Source organism: Pleurodeles waltl, chromosome 4_1, assembly GCF_031143425.1.
Source record: "Pleurodeles waltl isolate 20211129_DDA chromosome 4_1, aPleWal1.hap1.20221129, whole genome shotgun sequence".
NCBI classification, from domain to species: Eukaryota; Metazoa; Chordata; class Amphibia; order Caudata; family Salamandridae; genus Pleurodeles; species Pleurodeles waltl.
In genome coordinates, this window is record NC_090442.1 from 1,021,650,943 (window position 1) to 1,021,671,973 (window position 21,031).

Consider the following 21,031-nt stretch of genomic DNA (forward strand, 5'->3'; position numbering starts at 1 on the left):
ATGGTTTCCACACGGAGGTCGCAGGTAGGATTGCCAGAGGAACGAGAGGTCTCCCCCTCCCCCCCAGTATGTTTTGGGAAGTGGCACAGCTGCTGTTTGGGCGTTTTTTGGGCTACAGGGGCAGATATTTAGGAGCCATCTTAGGTATGTGCCACCATTTTAGGAAAGGTGACACAGTGGCTGGCTGGGCAACCCGAAGTTTTTCGTGAATTTTTTTCTAAGCGAAGTTTTTTCCACATAAAAAATCCGGTATTAATGTTTTGGAAGCGTGGCAGGTTTTTTCCCTATATTTCTGCGCTGGGTGCCGTTAACAAGAAATACAGCGCGCGTGGTGTCGGCGGCGGGCGTGTTGTGTTTGACGTACCTTGAGTCGCGTTTGGCGGTCGCAGGTTCTGTGGCAGGCCGGAGGAGGATTGCAGACGGCGAGTGCGGGCAGCTCTTAGACCTGGTGCGCAAAGCTGTTGTCAAACACCTGCGCCCGGCCCGAAGAACGGTGTGGCGGTGGCCGTGTTGGCTTGCTCGCCTCCGCGCAGCATGAAGACCCAGAAGGCGGCGGTAAGGGTAGTCGGGGGAGGAGGGAGGTGGGCTGGGGATACCCCGGTGGAGAAAGGAGGGCGGGGCAGGCATACTCTGTTCCCGCCCTCAGGGAGGCTTGCCTTGACGCGGACACACAGAGCTGTGCTGCGATAGAAAGGAGGCAGCTGGGAGGCTGCCAAGGCAGTCGGGGCAGGGTGGGGAGGGCGTTCGACGGGTGGGAAGGGGGGGGCAGGAGGTGGAGGACAGAATCCCTTCAGCACAGGAGGAGCAGAAGGAGAGTGAGGAAGGGGTGGGAGGAGGAGGTGCAGAGGGAAGGAAACTGGGAGTTAGGAGGGACTACTTGAGTACACGTTCCACCAGTGCAAGGGGGAGCACATACCTTGGGTGGGGGAGGGGAGGACCCTGATGTGGGGGGGAAGATGGGAAGGGGCCATGTCAAGGGCGATGAGCTGGAGGGCGACCTCACCGAGTTTGGGGGTGGTGGGAGGGGGGTCTGCTGGGTTGAGGGAGGGGGCCCCCAGTTCAGGAGGGTATGGGGGGGTTTCCTGCGCAATAATGGGAATCGATTCTAGAATGGAGCGACGAGGAGGAGGCAGAGGGGCTGGCTGTTGAGGAGGATGGGATCACCTTGAAGGTGCGTCCTCCAAGGTGAACTTACGGAAAGCGTTGGGGCCTGGAGGCCCTGGGCGATGCTTTCGATGTCGAGAATTTGGGGAGGGAGGAGTTCCCGTGGGGGGTGAGCGGGAGGATAGGGGTGCTTGGGTGGCGGGGTGCGTCGGGGGGTGATATGAGTGCGGTTTCTGGGCTCACCGGCACATCGGGCATTTCCTGGCAGGGTGAGAAGACGGCACGACGGGACCCGAGCGGGTCTGTGGTGGCACGGCAACCTTGGGAGGAAGTACAGATGGGCCCTGAGCGGCCGGCCGGATGGCATCACAGAGGGATGTAGGTGGCAAGGAGCCACGGGCTAAGGTTGGTTTTCAGGGGCCCCGTGATGGAATGGGTTTTGCGCCCACCGGTGACCGGCTCTGGACGACCAGCCTGGCACATGGCAGTCTGGACGGGGCAGGAGGGCCCTGCAGCGGTCCTTACCTCATGCGGGAGGTACCACAATGGATGAGGATAAGGGGAGGGCTTACAGTGGTGCCCTGCCTGGTGAGTATGGAGAAATGTTAGTGGAGGAAGAATTGGATTAGGAGGAAGAAAATACTGAAGGAGAGTTGAGGGATGAGGAGAAGGACGACTGGTGGGGTACAAAGAGGGGGGTGTCTAATCTTGTGCCTCAGTCGTTTCAGGTGGTGAGTGAGGCCAAAGGACGAGGATAAATGGCGATGCGGACGGCTCAGGAGCGGCCCATGTCCTTGGCGCTAGGTAAGGAGGTGGTTTCTACACACCATGATGTGGTATCAGTGGCAATTGAGGCGAAGGCGGATAACGCGAAAAAGCATTTGTGTAAAGGGGTATATGTCATAGACGGCAGGGTCGGGCCGGAGACCGGCAGCGGGGCCACAGGTACCGGAGAGCAAGGAGGGCGGGGATACTAAGGATGACTCTGGTAAGGAGACAGTCAGGGAAAAAATAAAAATAAATTACCCTACATGGGCACAGCTAAGCCATTAGGGGCGCACCTCATGGTAACAACGAAGGAGAAGATTTGGAAAGGTGAGTATGTAGAAATGTTAAAGCTTCTTCATTGGGAGGTCAGATCCAAAGAAGCTTCTATAGAGGAGGAATATGAATTGGCCAAGAGGCAGAGGGTTCCAGTTAACATTGAGAACTGGACAGCAGCCTTTTTAATATTTGCGAGTGTTTATTGCGAGCGCTTTCCCAAGAGGGCAGTAGCGCTTTTTAAGTATAAGGACGTCATCTGGAAGGCACATCTAAATTATGGGGGCTATACCTGGGTCCAGTACGATGAAGAGTTTCGGGCAAGGATGGCAGCCGATTCGGAAGTACAATGGGGGGAGATTGACGCAGACCTGTGACAGCACACCATGAGCCTGTCAAAATTTGGCAAAACTGTTTTCACGGCTAGCGGGCTGCCTATAATGTACTGGCCCTTTTGGGAGCACCCCACCCAGGGTGGGGCAAGTGCAACCACAAAGGGTGGGTCAGGAACTGTGGGAAGTGGGTCACTCAAGTCAGGAGCATGCTGGGATTACAACAAGGGCCTTTGCACCCTTGAATACTGCAAATTTAGACATGAATGTTCACGTTGCTTCGGAAGGCATGCGGTTATTCACTGTTATGCCTCAGGAAACCAAGGAGCCCAGGTGGCAGGTCAAAGTCAGTCTTCCTATGCGAGCAGCCAAGGGGGGGCAGGGACCCAGCCTGCCCAGAGGCGGGCAGGGTCCTTTGGGAAAAAAGCTCGTACTCCAGTTAAAATTGACAAACTGCGTTTTTGGTTGGAACGTTACGACGATGAACGGGCAGCACAGGTTTTGTTGCGCGTTTTTTTGGAGGGTTTCAAATTGGCCGACACAGGGCCCCGACAGCGCTGCTGGGCTGATAACTTAAAGTCCGTCAAGAGGAAGGAGGAGATCGTACAGCAAAAACTAGACAAGGAGGTGGATGAAGGGCGAATGGAAGGTCCTTTTTCAGACTGGCCCTTGGAGAATCTCTTGGTGTCCCCCATTGGAGTGGTCCCGAAGAAGGAACCTGGGCAATACCAGCTGATTCATCATTTATCTTGGCTGGAGGGCTCCTCTGTGAATGATTTCATTTCAGAGGAGAGGACGCGGGTGTCTTATGCGTCGGTAGACGTGGCCATTGCTACGGTGGAATGTCTAAGAACTGGTCCCTTGAGGGCAAAGACAGATATAAAATCAGCCTTTCGGCTCCTACCAGTCAGCCCCAATGACTTTGAACTTTTCAGTATACAATTCCAAGGAAGTTGCTACGTGGACAAAGCCCTCCCCATGGGGTGTTCAATTTCACGTTCATTATTTGAGTGTTTCAACACCTGTTTATAATGGATATTTATATCCGTAACCAGGCAGAAGGAGGTGACATTACTGTGTTGGGCTTTGGTCTGTATTAGCAGGGACAATACTGTGCGGAGGATTGGCCGGGGGCTTGGCGGGGGGCAGGAGCATCGCGTTCTTTGAGCTGTTCCCATTTGTGGTCGCAGTGCGCATTTGGGGTCATCTCCTGGAGCACAAAAAAGTGCTATTCCAAACTGACACCCTGGCGGTGGTGCAGGTTGTTAATAGGCAATTAGGGCGGGATGTGCAGGTGCTGCAGCGAGTTTTCGTACTAGAATGGTTGCGCCGTGGCATTCATTTTAGGGCTAAACATGTGCCGGGTGTAAACAATGACACTGCGGACGCTTTGTCTCGTTCACAGTGGGAGAGATTCCATGGGATGGTTGCGGACGAGCCCCTGTGCAGGATACCAATGCCGGCTGCTCTGTGGACCATAGGCAACGCTGGAAGCTGCGCCTGGTGGTGAACTTGTTGGCGCAATCTACACAGCAAGTGTACGTCCAGGCGTGGCAGGAGTTTCGGCGGTCGGGGGCGGTCAGGAGGGAAGATGGTAAACATAGGCTGTAGGACTTAGTGCGTTTTATCATGCAGTTAGTAGAGAGACGGCAATCTAGGATCACCATATCATGGAAATTGTCGGGCATTGCCTTCATGAGAAAACTGTTGTGGGGCTATTCACCGTCAGCAGGGTAGCTGGGGCGTCGGATCCTGGAGAGCAAGACAAGAAACGTAATGAGCGGCAGCCTATGTCTTTAGGCTTGCTAAAGGAGGTTTTGCCAGCACTTCAGAGAGTATGTTATGATGAAGACAAATGTCTTTTATTTAGGACCTTAATGTCTTGGATGTTCTTCTGTGCCTTCTGGGTTTCAGAGTTGGTAGGCTCAGGACATAAGACAGGTTTGAGGTGGAGTGACGTGACCTTCAGGAGGAGCAGAGTGGTATTGCACATCTGGAGTTCTACAACAGGGCAGAGGAGCACAGGTGGTACTTACGGATTATCCTATTGAGGGGGCATGCCCGGTTTCCCTGGGTATGCAGTTCAAGGCACGAAGTTTGGGAGGTTATGGGGAGGTTTTTCACGATGGGGATGGGAAAAGGGTCATAGCGCATCAGCTTTCAGCTCTTTTGAGGGCAGGTTTGCAGTGCGTAGGGCGGAATGCTGCTCAGTTTGACACACATTCTTTCCGGATAGGCATGACGACAGAGGCGAGGTCAAGGGGATGGCGCACACGTCAGATAATGAGGCTCGGGAGGTGGAAATCAGATGCTTACAAAAGATACGTAAGGCAAGGGGTTGAAGGGGAGTCAGGGGTGTGAGTTTAACATATTTTTCTCCTGCTGCAGGTTCTGTACCAGGACCGGAGGCACATTTCCTGGCCATCTGGGTCATCGGACATTCCTTCGTCAAGTGGGCTCAAAAGCAAGCAAGACGAACGGCTATTGGGGAACATATGGGTTTGGATCGGGAATGGTACAGGGTGCGTTGGGTTGGAAAAGGGGGCAGGAGTTGTTAGCGATGTTGCATAAAATCAGAGGGAGAGGTTTGTGCCCGAATGTGTTATTAATCCATTTGGGGGGAAAGCAACTTAGTACAGAGGACAGGATTAGATATCATGAAGGGTATGAAAGGGAACTTGCAGGAAATTCAGCAACAGTGGTATGGGTGTCACGTGGTTTGGACAGCTTTTGTCCCGTGCAGGGTATGGAGAGGGGCAAGAAAACAAGGTGCTACTGAAAGGGCACGCAGGAAAATTATTACGAAAATTAAAAAAAATTGTGAGGAAAACAGTATTACTTATTTGGAACACAGAGAGCTTTGTTTTGAGGACCGCAAAGTCTTTAGGGGCGACAGCGTACACCTGTCCTTCATGGGCATGGAGTTGTACCTGCTCCAAATGAAGGAAGTTTTGAAGGCATTGTTTGGCGAGCCTTTTAGCAGGGCGTGAGCGATGGGCGACATAACATTCAATGGCGTGAGGGACAACGCAGAAGGGTGGGGGCAGAAAAAGGAGGTTCCTTTTTCTGGTGGCGGAGACTGAGACAGTTTTACATGACAACGATAACAGGGAGGGATGGCAGATTTGACAAGACACATTCACATTTGAAGGGGGTGGACAGCAGCAGGACAACTCAGACACAAATATTTTGGGGGTAGGGGGCAGCAGGAGATTATTAAGGTGACAAAACGGATTCAGTGAAGAAATCATTACAAAAGGAAGAGTATATTTAGAGACTGCAAGGTTAAGGATAAAGGGAGGGGGAGAGTAGGGGAGGGGGGAGTGTTTGAAAGGTAAAAATGTATAGTGAGGTTGTTAGTTTTGTGAGGCCAAGGGTTTGTTGCATTGCAAGTGCACCCGTTTCCAATAAAGCGGCCTTTTTACACACAAAGAGGTGTTGTGGTGATGTCCTTCTTCCCCGAGGGGGTCCCGAAGGGGGATTGCCGGAGGAATGAGAGGTCTCCCCACTGGGATGTTTGGGGAAGTGGCACAGCCCACGGGTGCTGTTTGGGCGTTTTTTGGGCTATGAGGGGAGATATATTTAGGAGCCATCTCAGGTATGTGCTACCATTTTAGGAAAGGCAACACAGTGGCCGGCTGGGCAACCCAAAGTTTTTGCCCAACCTCCCTCCCAAGCGGCGAGTAAGCAGGGGGTGAAGTTTTGTGGGGGGCCAAGTAGAAGCTGAAGGAGCTGCGTTGGAGAATGGGTGCACGAAGGGGGTTGAAGTTTGTATGTTGTTGCTGGGAATAGACCTTTAGGGCAATAAGAGAATCGTAATTCACAACAACAACAAAAAAAGAAGAAGAACTGCCTCATTCTAGTCTGTGCGCTACTAGCAACTTCAAAAGCCAACAAAGTACCTCTTTACCAGCTGATTCTGTAATTAGAAGACTCCACCAGTTTTCCATTTGATTCTTGCAGTAGACAGGAAGGCAGATCAACCCCTCTGACTGACCCCTCCTAAAGCGATAAACCATTACAAGGGCAACTCATAGGTCTCCACTGTAATGATTCTGATGCAGCTGCAAAAAAGGAGAAAGTGCAGTGCCAGTGGAAGAGGTCGCCATATCCCAGACAAAGCACCAGAATCACTTGACTGCATGGGCACTGCCAAGATCATTTCACAAAAAGAGCTTTTTTAAATTTTGTGACTTAAGATATCGCTCTGAAGAGACATGAAAGGCAAAGCTAACATTCCTCACCCTGAACAGAGGAACACACCAGGACCAAACCCTGCCTTTTAACCATCCGAAATACCAGTGCACTTGAGAATTGTAAAAACACCTACAGGCGACTGACATTCTTAAAGACATCTTACTTTCCATCTTTAGGCAGAGGCTCTCAAGTACGCTCAGAGTTTCTGCCTGCAGTTGGGGAACCCCAAGAGCGCTGCAGTCAGGGAGAGCCCTGGTTCAGAGAGACAGCCCCGCTCTACATCCAATTCGTTCACTGGAGTAAGATGGTGAACCAACGCAGGGTGGGAACAGAGCCATGCTATCTTGTCTCTTCTGTGCATGATGGGGTTCAGAACACGTAAAGCTGGACCTGTCAGGATAGTTGCACACAACTGAGTTTTATCATTACGACTAGCCGAAACCATTTTTATATTCTCAACACATGTATAAATTTTCTCTGGTATGTGTCCGTTTATGTCTCGCTAGGGTTGATGAGTCAACAAATCGCTTCTGGCATATGTTACACATGAAGGGTTTCTCACCCGTGTGCATTCGCTGGTGTTTGATAAGATGCGGTAACTGTCTGAAATGGTTTCCACAAATGCTGCAGGTGTACGGCTTTTCACCAGTATGTATCCGTTTGTGCGTTATTAAGTTTGCCATGACGTTGAAGCACCGCCCACATTCACTGCACGAATAGGGCTTCTCCCCGGTGTGTATTCTCTGATGTATCATTAATGACCTTGAATGTCGGAAACTTTTCTCACACACTCTACATATACAGTTTGTTTTTCCCCCTTTCTTCTTTTTTATTTTGTTGTGTGTTGGCTGGCTGAAACTGCATTCACTGCAAATATTCTGCTGCTGTGTGAGCGAGTTTGATGAGTGGCTGAAATATTTTCCACACTGACTGCAAATGTAAAGTTTCACCCCAGTTTGCATTTTTCTCTGTTGACTGACAGTGGTCGATTCAGAGGACGTCTGCTCAGTGTCGATCACAGTCTCACTCCGTAATCTTCTGTCCGATGGATGCCCCACACCGCTGTGAAGCTTGCTGAAGCTGTCATCACGGTTCGTGTGTGTATATGTTAACGCTCCAGCGTTTCCTTCACAGTCGATAGTGTCAGCTGTCTCACAGCCATTTGCCTGCTCTTGTTTCACAGAATTTTCTTTTGTGTTGACACCTAAAAAAAAACATAAAGACCCTCATTAACACATCATGTAAAAACTACTAAAATATTGTCTTATTACTAAAGTTGTAGAAATCGATCACCAACGAACTTGTCCAATGCTTTAAGCTAAAATGAAATTCGAGACTTTCCGAAAAAAGAGGCCGTCATTTATTTTGGCAACACGGACAAATATTTACTGCAGGGACAGAGCTGAATTCGGAAACTACATTCTGCTACCCAGATATTTCAACTGTAGTGGTTATGAATCCCTTAAACCTGGCTCTGCTGCATTGTTTTATCAATATTCAAAAGACACACAGTCCATATGATGATCTGAGAATGTCACACCATCCACTTGGGAAAGATCATAGAAAAGACCCCTATGTTCACCTCAGACGGGATCCATGTTTAATTATGCAAATATTCATAAAGCTCACTCCTTTCCTGATATTACTTTAGTGCAGAAGCTCTATATCACTGCTTCCTGACAGGGAAAGGTATTTTGGTTCCTGAAAATTACCTAAACAATTATTCATTCACACCAAAGCTATCCCGATTAAGTTTTATTTTCTATACGGACTGAATTAGTTTAGTCATTGTGGTGGGACAATTTTGAGGAACCAGCCAAACTTAAAAGAAGATACACGCAGAACGCATGGCAACTGAGCACACGCCATCTCAGCTCAGTCTACAGAAACCAGGAAATGGAGAACATGTCAGTGTGCAGAATTTACTGTACTGACTTTACAAAAGAATAGTTCACGCACGGTTTTTTCTGGAGCTTTAGACCATGGGTGGAAAAGACCCGTTAGCTTTCCGCTGTAATTCCGCAGAATACTCAAAAATGGCAGAAAGGTCTACCACTGTGGACAAATTAATTTTTTATGCCATTTCTGTGAGCAATTAAAATTCTGGATGAATAAACCAGAGTTTTAGTATTAAAAAGGTAAAAAGTTTCGTTATCAAACATCTTGAAATGATTATCCTCAATTACGGGTTGTTTCTCTTTAAAAAAGGAAAACATTTTGTGTGGACATATCGACTTAAACTAGGTCATGCAGGGGACATCAGAACAAACGTGTTACTTCATACAAGTGCCTTTGTAAATGTTTCTCATCTGCGGTAGAGGAGTAACTACACAGAACAAAATGAACACACGAGTTCAAGGATGTATTTCTGTAATATTCCATAGGACACTGATAGCCCTCTCAGTTCGCAGTGCTCGTCAACAGCTTCTTGTACTACTGAAAGGAGAAGAGATTCGGCTGCAGTTCCCTTAATAATGCAGGAATGATGCTACACCACCTGGTACAGCCATGTCCTGATGTGATGTGCTGGGATTCTAACCAAAGGTGGGCCGCAGAGACCTAAATGGCGAAAGAACTTGTGCGCAAGAAACACATTCTATATCCGAGAACATTATTGTGCAGAATACATACTTTACAGCTATTATTAGGTCTCTAACTAGGCCACAGGGAATGAGAATAAGTGATTCAATTTAGTCACTGATTTAAATATCACGTTATTCTCACCGTTGGTGGGGTGGTTAGCAATCTCTGAATCTTTGGAGCAAGGCCAGTCAATGCAGTCCGGCTCTTCCTCTTCAACCTGAAGTATGTAGTCTGGCTGAGCATCCGGGTCAGAGCCTGCGGAGAATACAAAGGGGTCAAGTATAGGACTTGTGGTTCACTTCTGTGCAGGAGGGCAGGGATATTACACGACCTGTGCTGTTAACATGTTAAACATCCCACCTAGAAGCTATGTCCCCAACTCCACAAGAACATGTTCAGTACCTGTGCTTACCAGAGTTGGCTTGCTTGTTGTCTGTAATTCCCTCTGGTTCCGACAGATCCCAGATGCACCCCTCTTCGCTTTTATTAATATTTCTGACAGTGTCAGAATCAGCAACTTTATGCCCTATAAAAGATATATTAGACTTGACAATGAACCAGTGAAAGATATTTAATGCAATTTGGTGTGTCTGAATAACATGTCACATGTGAGCTCGGACTGTTTTTCTGTAAACATGTTTTATCCACTAAACCAGCTGCTTAGACTCACTGCATGAAGCTGACTGTAACACAACTTTAAACACACACCACACACAGAAATGAGTACATCTCCTGAAGGGCTGACCAGAACAAACCACTGGGTTTATTCTAAAGCTACATTTTTTGTAAAGAGGCATGAGTTGCACAAGTGGCTCCAAGGAGCTCCGGTACCAGATGTGCAGGGCGCCAATAATGGGCGGGCATTTATAATAAGAGGGGTTGAAAGGAGGCGGGGTGGCAGGAGGATACTTGGGGAAGAGTTTGATATTTTCTCTGGAAATTATTTTGGCCTTTATTCGAGTGCAATTCCAATGCAGCAATGTCCAAAGAGGAGTTCAAAACAGAGTCTGTGACAAGTGAAAAACTAACATTGCGATGTTGGCCAAGAAGCTTAGGGGGTACTTGGACATCTCATGGGTCTCATGGGGGAGGGGGGAATTTGGGGGTGTATTTTAAGCTTTTGTGTCCTGGGCTTATACTGGTGATGGTTCGGTTGAGTACAAAGTATTATGCACTGTATGAGTATTTTAATTACTAGCCAGCCTATCTCCTAGGGGCCTTTCTCATAAGATCCCTGGGATTTAGTCATTGGTATAACCGAACTTTGAGAATCCTACCAACCAACCCCTGCAGACAGCCTGACACAAACATAAGAATACCAGATGACACCATGTCATCAAGAACACCACCTTTCAGAGTTGGGCATTTATTTTCCAAACCAATGCGCTTTAATCTCAATTCACCTCAGCTGAATAAATTGGACTGAAGGTCTGCATGACAATGAAATGTAAACGGAAATGCTAGAGCTGAATGTGGTGCTCCTGGAGACAGTCATCTGGTACCTTATATAAAACTGATCTACTTCTAATTTTATGTTCACTAGTTAAAGCTGGTAGGGAGGCTCAGCAATTGAAATATGTTCAAACCCCAGCTAGATTGTCTCGTGTTATGGAAATCATTGCTGTAGTACTAAAGGGAGGCCAATACGAGCATTTCCATTCTTACAGTACATTGGGAGGGCAATGCTTTCAACCTCCCTGACACCAGTGAACATTTAACCACCAGTTCACCGTGGTTGCTTTACCCATACTGCATTGAAAAATAAAGTGGACTGTTGAACTGCATCGGTTTTACATATCTATGTGCATATTTTAATAGCACTTCTCCAATTGTATGTTTGGCTTGCACTAATTTACAACTAATCTAGCTGCCTTAGGGTGCACCATTTACACTACGTACAGAAAATCTCAAAACAAAACTTCAACCAGAAAGGAAAAAAATTATGATTGGAGACTATTCCATTCTTTATTAAACTATTAGTAGATAGCTGCCAAAATAGTATTCCGCTGCCATTGTGTTTCTGGCACTGAATTTGCCACCTACTACTACTTGTTTATTTTATTAGTTAATTAAAACCATAAAAGTAATCCTTCTACATAAAACGTAAACAAAGCCGTGCTCATACATTAAAACTTATAAATTGCATACAATTTTAAATAACTGAGAGGAGGTATATTTCACAAAGAAGAAGAATCCCTACTTGATTCCGGGTTCTAATACAGTACTTCATAGTGGTCTGGCCGTGTGGTGAATATTACCAACATACCTTTCTATCTTTAGCGTTTTTACACAAAGTGGGTGGACTATGTCTCTATTTGCGCCCTCCCTATCCCAGGCTTCTTCCAGCAGACGCTATTTTACTGGAGTAAATTTCCAAAAATTGAACCAATCTAATATTCAATATGGTGTTTTGTGGGTTGAATGCTTCGATTAGTGTTTGTCTGCAGGATCTAATCCCTAGGCCGTTTATTTCTTTTTTCAATAAACATTTTCTATCTTCAGCCAGGGCCGGGCAAATGCAGACCACATGCATCAGGTTTTCTACCGCCCGATGACAAAGCCGACACTCCTGTGCACCCATTTGAGGCCCTTTCTTCCAAATTGGGAGGAGGTCTGGCGTTGGGACATCGCCCAGCCTAAGACTTATTGGAGACTACAAACTGCTTCTGCTCCCATGATCTGCATTTTCTCTCAATGCCAGTTCAATGTTTACAACTATCTTCACCACATCCCTCCAGCCTATCATGGTGTAAGTGTGCGTGATCAAGAGCGTTTCAAGCATCCTGTGATATTCACCAAGTCAATCATCTGGCGTGTGCTTCAGATGTGAAATTATTCTGCCCAAGGGACTGACTGTTTAGGCAGACTGGCTGGGGGAGTAATGATTTGAAATTTCAAGCGGTCAAAACAGAGGTGCAGTGGATCAACTGTTCTGTTACTCCACTTCCCTTGCACTTTTTGCCCCCCTCTTGGTCCAGCTGTCTCCCACCAAATAGAGACGGTTCTGATTCTTAGCTTTATTCTGGATTGTAATCGGTCTCTTGCTAAGCAGGTTATTCATCTCACTGCTACCTGTTTTTTTTTTGCTTAGGGTGGTGTGGAACACTTGGCTGCTTTTCTCATTCTCTGTGCACTAAGTGGCGGTGACTATTTTGAGCCGCCTGAACTACTTTAATGCTCTTTTTTGGGTGTTGCTATCGGACTTTGAAAAGGCTCCAACTAATAAAAAATGCGGCAGCAAATGCGGCCAGAGGCACAGTGTGGCAAATGCGGCCATTTGCCACGCTGTGCCTCTGCTGCAATAAATATTTTGCATTGGCTGCCAGTTGGTAAAGGGATCCATTTTAAGTCATTATGTACAAAAGGTTTTTAATCATACAGACACAAATACCTCAAGTAGAAATTAATTCACTATTCCTGTAGTACTAACTTAAGATCTATTGATACCTCTTTGGTGGTAATCAGAAGGATTAAGCAGGCATGACTTGGGAGCAGATCCTTTCATGTCACTGTCGCTAAAATGTGAAATTCACTTCCAGTAATGCTGTGGAAAAAGCATGATCTCTAGCTCTGCAGTAAGGCGGTAAAACTTGGCTGTATGTGCAATAGCTCCCTTTACTGGTTTACCTTTGTACTTAGCATCAGGACATTTATATAGGTAACCGAGCACTCAAAAAAACAGATGCCTCTACTCTTTTAGAAGAAACAGCATAGACAGGACAGCTCTGAAAGGATGATATATGAACGCAATAGAAACCTCTCCAACAATATATAAACATGTAGGTTTTAACTTTAGTAGAATTTGATGTGATGGATATCCTGTGGTGGTATGTGGTTGGCAGGTGGGTGCGAGCGAGTGGTAGGAGATTCATTAGCGGGAAAGTGGCCCTCTGGTTTGGTACTTCTGTGAATCTACACAGCACTAATTAAACACAGGTATATCCAAAACGTTTTCCACAGTGCATCTGTGCGTCAGAAGGTGGTGCCCTGCTGCTCCGCACTGATGCAGAAACACTCTAGAAATGAAATTTGGGGGCCTATGTAGGCGACACTCCTGCTTTGCTGACATCAGTTCCTTTCTTTCTGCCCCTTCAGATGTGGACCCAGAGCTTCTTTCGCCTCTTGGAGTCCACTTTTTCGACTTTCAAGTCAAACAAACTCCTACAGTTTGCAAGGGATGGCACCCCCTAAGACAACAGGTTTTAAACTATGTACGGATTGTCATAAGCAGATGTGTGACACCGATCCCCACTAGGTTTGTCTGTGGTGTTTGGGGGTAAAGCCATGACTCCAAGACCTGCAATGACTGCACACTGATGAACCTATTAGGGAACACAAGGCAAAACATTGTTGCCAAGGGACCGCTCCAAGTACCGCTGCAAGTCCACAGCTTAATCCTTATCCTGCTCCTTTTACCAGAGTCTACAGAGCCACTCTACAGGCCAGCCTTTCTCGTGCTCCAAGTCCTCAGGTAAGCACAAAAAACATAAGAGGCTGAAGCAGAGTTCTGCTCCTTCACACATTCTCACTCACCTGATGAAGCACATGGGCAGCACCAACAGTTCTGTAAGTCGTCCTACTGCGGATTCTATTCCCCAGATGGTTTCAGCACAAGCCAAGTTTCAGGGGGCCTTCAGCTATACTGTGCTAGATCGAAGGGTTCCAAGCAGCTTTGCTCTAGATCTTCGGTTGCCTACCAACTCCCACTGAAGCACCTCCGGGCCTCACAGAGCTGAGAGGCCTTCCACCTGGATTACTGCCGGCAGGTTCGCCCTTGGGGCCAGCTGGTCTGTGAGCCACTTCAACCCTTGGCTCCAGCACTGATGCTGCACACAACAGGCCTGGCTGGGTATATCGACACTGTCTTCGCCGACCAAAGAGGTGGTCCTGATTGTCATTTCAGATGCCAACTTGATGCCGATACAACTTCGACCAATTTCACAACTGAAATGAACAGAGGTTTCTGCATTAGCTTTAACACAAGGCAGGCAATTTTCTTTGTAATCCCCTTTAGGGACTCTGACAATGATTACAACAAGAATGATGAGTCTGCTCAGCCCTATGCCTCTGACAGCTAGTATGAGACTTGCAAGAGGCAGAAATCCTGCAGCCTGGAAGCCATTTGTATGAGCCACTCCTTCCCTTCAATGAAGCCTTGACGGACACCCTTCTAGAGCTTAGGCTAAGCCTTGTTCCGGGCCTCAAGTCAACTGCCAGGTATCATCATCCTGCTCCACGTAACCCGGCCTTTTAGTCACAGCACTCTTTTTCATAAAGTAGTGAGGTGCAAGCTTCCACTAGCTGTACCAACCGTACCATTTTCCGTACCACTTCCCCTGACAGGGAATCAAAGAGGGTGGAGACTTTCAGGAAACACTTATTCTCCTCAGCTACTTTGGCCCTGCAATCGATCAATGCCTCCTGTTTGTTGGGTCTCTATACTCATGACCTTTGGAACTCAGTGGCACAATTCCTTCCCTATGTTCCAGAAGACCTTCTCCCTGTTTTTCACAGGCAATTCAAGATGGTTGTGGCTTGGACAACACGGACTTCACTGGGCAACCTATAGGGACTAGCATTGCCATTCGTCACCTTGCAGGGCTCTGATCAACTGGGTTCTCGGGTGAAGTCCAGTCTTACCAGATAGACATGCTATTGGGTGGGGTGGTTTGTTCAAGGCAGATTCTGCCACTGAATGTTTCAAGAACAGTAAGGTTACTGCTCCCTTGCTGCTCTACCCAGCCTCACCAGCAAACATTCCAGTGTTAATTTCATGGCTTTGGATGAAGTATTCCTTATCGCCAACCTGTCCCACCTTAATAGCGAAACCCAAGAGTTTGGCAGGAGAGGCTGTGGTGCCCACTGTCCCTTGGCCATGGTCAGCATGCTGCTCAGTCCACTGTCAACCCTTTCACAGCCCCATCTGCCAAACATCTTTAGTCTACCCTTCCAGTGTCATAGCCACTCCGTGGAACACAGAATCCACCAATTCTATACGGATTGGCAGGTTGGTCCTCTAAACTGTTCACAAAAGGTTATGCCTTACTCTTCCATTTGCCCCTGCTGCACCTTCCACCATTCGCCCAACAACTGACAGGACCATCTTTCCATTTTACAGCAGGAAGTGCAAGGCCTCTGGCGAAAGGGGCTATTGAGAGGCATGACAGAAGTAGGATTTGGCCTTTATTCCCGCTACATTCTGGTGCCCAAGAAGGACGGAGGTCTTCAGCCTATTCTATATCTGCACCATCTCAATCTTTTCCTCCAGAAAGAGAAATTCAAACTGCTCACCCTGACCAAGGTTTTGTCTGGATTAGACCCTGGAGACTGGATGATGCAGTTGGGTCTTAATAATGCCTATTTTTATATCCCATTCCTGCTGGCCCAGCTGTGCTACCTGCGGCTTGTGGTGGGAGAGGAGCATTTTCAGCTCCCTGTGCTCTCCTTTGGTTTCACCAGTCCCCTTCAGTGTTTACTTTGCAGTAGTGGCAGACCACCTTCAGCGGTTCCAGTCTTCCCTTACATCAGCAATTGGCTGTTGCGCAGGTTTGCCCCAGGCAGCCATCAACCAACTCCAGACAACAGCAAAGCTCCTTAAATCAACCCTCCTTTATAGATGTACTTCTTTGTTGGATCTAATCTGAACACAGATCGGTTTTGTGTCTTTCCCTCAGGGAAAGGGTTCATGACATTCAGGCTATGAACCTTGTCTTTTAGCCTCGGTCCTAGATTTCTGAAGCTGCTGGGACCGATGGTCTCCTGAATCCTGCTGGTCCAGCATGCCAGGTTGCATATGGGGCTCTGCAGTGGAATCTGACGTCCCACTGGGCCCAACATCAAGGGGACCTCTCCGGCCATGTCCAGATTTCAGAAGAAACTGCAAACTACAGTGGCGGCTACTGGATCGCGATTAAGTTAGCAGCAGACTCCTCTCCCTTCCTAACCTAGAGCTGACAGTGGTGGCCAATGCTTCACTTCTGGGCTGGGATGGCCACTTGAGGGGTTGGAAATCAGAAGCCTTTGATCTCCGACAGAGGCCCAGCTCCACATTGACATTTTGGAGCTGATGGCCATCCGCTTGTTGCCAAAAGCCTTCCTGCCATCCATCAAGAGGAGGCTGGTGCAGGTGCTCACAGACAACACCACTGCCATGTGGTACTGCAACAAACAAGGTAGGGTGGGTGGGTCAAGGACTCTGTGCCAGGATGCCTTGCACCTCTGGAAATGGCCGGACCACCAGGGAATCTTCCTGGTGGTGAACCATCTGGCAGGCTCATTCAACACAAGACCGACTGAACTTCACCATCGGCACCTAGCGCCTCCCGCCGAGGGGCAGTTACACCTGGAGGTGGTTAAGGCCTGCTCTGCAAATGGGGAGAGGCTTGGCTCAATCTGTTTGTGCCCACAAAGAATATGCAATGTCAGCACTCCTGCACACTGGAGTTTCTAAGGCATGTCTTGCTCTAAGATGCATTCCGCCTCAAGTGGAATTTGGGACTTCTGTATGCCTTTCTGCAGATACCACTCCTGCCCAAAGGTCTCAAGAAAACCAGGACGGACCATTCCCAAACCATTTTAAGTGGCTCCTTGTCTAGGAATAGAGAGGAATGCACCCAGACTTCTGAGCTTGAGCATCTGTCGTTGGATCAGGCTGCCCATCCGGGAGGATCTGCTTTTGCAACAGAAAGGTCAGGTTGACCACCCCAGCCTCCATAACTTCCACCTTCATGCATGGAAATTAAGCAGCATCAGCTGAACACTTTCATCCTTCCTCCAGAAATAGTTGATGTGATCTTGGCAGCAAAGGCATCTCTCGATAAAAATTGTATACGCCTGTCTTTGGGACAAATCTGTGGTTTGGTGCAGCACTCAAGGGATTGACCCCCTCCAGGGGTCAATCTCTTATTTATTTGTTCTGTCTCTTGCCCATTACTTGGGCACAGTTAATGGTTATCTTTTGGCCCTCATGGCCCTGTTATGATTGCCTGATAAGCCCTCGTTGTTTAGACTGCAATTGTGAAGCGCTTTTTGAACGGGCTAAAACATATGTTTCCCCCTTCTTTGTTTGTGATGCCCTAATAGGATGTCAATCGGGTCCTTAGTTATTTAATGTGTACTACATTTAAGCTGCTCTACAGCTGTTGTTTAAGGCTTCTCACTATCAAAACTGTGTTCCTTACTGCCATCACCTCAGCACAGCATGTGAGTGAGCTTAAGGCTCTGTGTTCCTCCACAATACACCACCTTATTCCCAGATAATCTGGTTCTGTGAACTAGGGCATCCTTTCTACCGAAAGCTGGGAAGCCAGTCCAAGTTGGTTAAACAATCACCTTGCTGGTGTTCTATGCTCTGTCTCACCCCTCAAAGGAGGAGGAGTGACTCCATTGCTTGGACCCCAAAAGAGTTCTGCGTCTACATCGATCGTACTAAAAACCATAGCATGAACAATCATCTTTTTGTGGGGCTCGCTGGATTGTGCTCTGCATTAAGATCTGATACGCACTGGTCAAAAACATGCTTCCAGAAGGGTTTTGTGCCCATTCCACAAGGGCCAAAGCAGGTACCACCGCATTAGTGCGTGCAGTCCCTTTTCTAGACATATGTCAGGCAGCTACGTGGGTGGGTATCCCTCCACCCATTCACAAAGCACTATCGTCTGGACAGTGAAGTCTGCCTGGAAGAGCACTTTGCTCGCTCTGTCCCTGCAGGACTTTCTGGTTTGAGTCCATTCACAGACTCAACTCTGAATAAGTACTGCTTTGTTATCTATTCAGTAGGTGAGGAAACTACAGCTAGAAGTCTCTATCAGAGAAATAAGTTACTTACCTTTGATAACGCTTCTTCTGGTAGAGACTATCTAGCTGCAGAATTCCCATCAACCATCACATCCTCCTTGTTCTGTGACTAGACTATTTACTAAGAGATTATGAATATTTATAGTTATGTGTTGATCAACCCAGATACCCTTGCCTAAATAATCTTCCCAAGGTGCATAAAAACCTGTCATTCCTACCAGGCAGGTCTGCAGTAAGGGGCCAACAAAGATTTTCTGAATATGTTGATGTATTTTAGCAACCCTTTGTTAAAAATGTACCTTCTCATATAAAGGACACCAAACACAAATTAAGTTTATTGAATGATATCACATTGGAGTCAGGTATGCTTATGATGACACTTGATTCCGTTTCACTATATACAAGCATTGGAAATGATAGAGAAATCAATGTATAGTGACACACTTTGAATAGTAGATCTGATAGCTTATGGGATCACACAAATATGCTGTTAGAGATGATCGAGTTGATTTTGAATAATAATGTGTTTTTGTTTAGAGACAAATGATAAAGACAGCTACAAGAAACTGCGATAGGTTTCAGGTTTGCTCCTTCCTACGCAAACCTCTTTATGGCTGGATGGAGGAGGAGCGGAACTGGGGTCCGCACAGGGCAGAATGGATGAAGTCCATTTTATGTTGGGGTCACTTTTTAGATGATTAACTTTATGATACGGACAGGCAATACCATATAACTCTGGTACTTTTATCAGTACTTAAATATGAATGATTGTAATATATGATTCATCTATGAATATAGTGCTGAGTGGCTTGTGTTTTTAGATGTGGAACTCTATATCAAGGACAATGAAATACAAAGCAGACTTTTTCGGAAAACATCCTCATGTAATCCAGTACCAAATGCCAGATTAATGTAATACCCCATGGGAAAATGATACGTGCCAGACAATTGTAGCAACATACAGGAAGTGAAACAGTTGAGAAAGTCTATTAGGTGATATTGTCATATCAAGGAAAGTAAGGCTGATTACAAACTACAGTTGGATGTCACACAGATTTCGTAACTGCCTTCAGAAACATTGGCATATTCTACAGACAGACAAAATGTTATTGGATTTTATTTCTACTAGGCCTGAAATTACTTTCAGGAAAGGAAAATTGCTGAAGATTTTTTTGAGCCCTAGTTATCCTAAGTGGAAACCGAAAGGTGATTGGCTAACACAGGACACATTTGGTTTTTACACAAATGAACATTGTGGGGTATGTAGGTGGGCATTGGATAAGGTTAAAAGGTTTAGGATTGGTGACACGAAAGAGTTTAAAATAAAATTCAACACTAATAGTAGTACTAAATTTGTGGTTTATATTTTAAAATACAAATGTGATCCGATTTATGTTGGCAGCACCATTAGGGCATTATGAGATAGGGTGGGTGAACATATGAAGGCACTGAAATCTGGTGATGTCAGCTATCCGACAGAGGCTCACACCATGGAGTGTTCAGCACAGGGACAATACAGGAGTTTTCAGTTTTTTGGCATAGATCACATAAGTATAAATCCACATGGTGGAAGTAGAAAATTGAGCCTTAGACCGAGAGAAGCACTGTGGATTATGCAATTGAGGGCAGTAGAGAATGGGCTGAATAGAGATCATGAATTACAGTACTTCCAGGGTGATTGAAACGTTAGGATTTTGCAATAATAAATATACTGAGTTTATGACCATTTAATGAGAAGTTGAGTATGTATATGGGTGACACTGGGGTCCTTATTTTAATGTTTTTATGATTATGTATATTTACATACTGCTATGTTATCGAGATTGCCACTTCATTACAAAAAATAAGCCAATTTCATAAAAGTGGGGCATCTTTTTTGCCCATATTAAAAATATGATTTGGGGGTTGTTTTGGAATCTATCACTGAAAGTGTGGGATATTCTCCGACTATTCATTTAATCCCAGTGTGATTTTCATTATTTCATAAGAGTAAGCTGCAGGAGGATTCTCTTTCTCCCCATTGGTTTTATAATGTGGGTTTACTTACATGGTTGGCAGTTTTACTTATTCATTTGGAGATCGAACATAAATATCATAAATGCAATAACAAAGAGGAGTGTGTGCTATTTGCAAAGTTCTATGATACTTTATAAGGAGGAGAGTGTGTTATTTGCAGTATATCTTCTACAATACAAGCATATTACTCAGGTGGTGGGACATGTGTTTTTGGTCGATATGAGAACATGATATGGTAGATTTAATGACTTCATATAAAAAATGCAGTCATAGAATATACAGGATCGTTATGACCCTGGACGTCCTGCTCCGCCACGCCGGCAGCCAGACAGCCGACAGCTTGGCGGTGCAGGACTGCCAAATTTTGACAATGGAAGTGAACTGGCTGTATTGCAGCCACATCACCACCTGTACCCGCCAGGGTGGAAGATCGCCTGGCCGAAGGTTGACCACCTTCGACCCGGCGGTCCACCTAACACCGCCCGCGGTATTTTGTGCATCCTTACCACCAGGGATTCTGTGGCGGTAGCCCCGCCATGGAATCCTTGGCGGGAACGATACTGGCAACAGGAATGCTCATTCCTGTTGCCACTGCAGGACTCCCTAACGCCCCCCTCCATGTAGGACCAACCCCCTGACCCCACCTGAAGCCCCTTAGCCCCCCAAGCAGTTACCCCCACCAGATCCCCATTCAAAACTCCCTTACCCTCGTACATCCACGCAGGCACACATCACACATACATACACACATACATACATGCACACATACAGGCACACTCATTCACACACACAGTCTCAACACCTCCCCACCCCCCGCATACACGCATTCATACATGCACACACTTGCATACACACGCACACAAACACATTCGACACTCCCACCCCCCTCCATTCACACAAACACATCCCCATTCACGCACACAACACTCGACACCCCCCCCTCACCCTCCCCTGTCAGTCGA

At 46.8% G+C, this 21,031-nt stretch overlaps 1 protein-coding gene across 2 annotated transcripts in view; it reads right to left on the reverse strand.

The window, feature by feature from the left end:
* Nucleotides 1–441: 441 nt before the first annotated feature.
* LOC138288363 (zinc finger protein 250-like) overlaps nt 442–21,031 on the reverse strand; it is a 49,858-nt gene continuing 29,268 nt past the window's right edge. For both annotated transcript variants that reach the window (XM_069229919.1, XM_069229920.1), the window contains 3 exons: nt 9,670–9,783; nt 9,399–9,512; nt 442–7,878 (listed from right to left, as the gene is read on the reverse strand). In XM_069229919.1, coding sequence (XP_069086020.1) covers nt 7,130–7,878; nt 9,399–9,512; nt 9,670–9,783 — 977 coding nt within the window. In that variant the 3' untranslated portion in view covers nt 442–7,129. The remainder of the gene's footprint in view (nt 7,879–9,398; nt 9,513–9,669; nt 9,784–21,031) is intronic.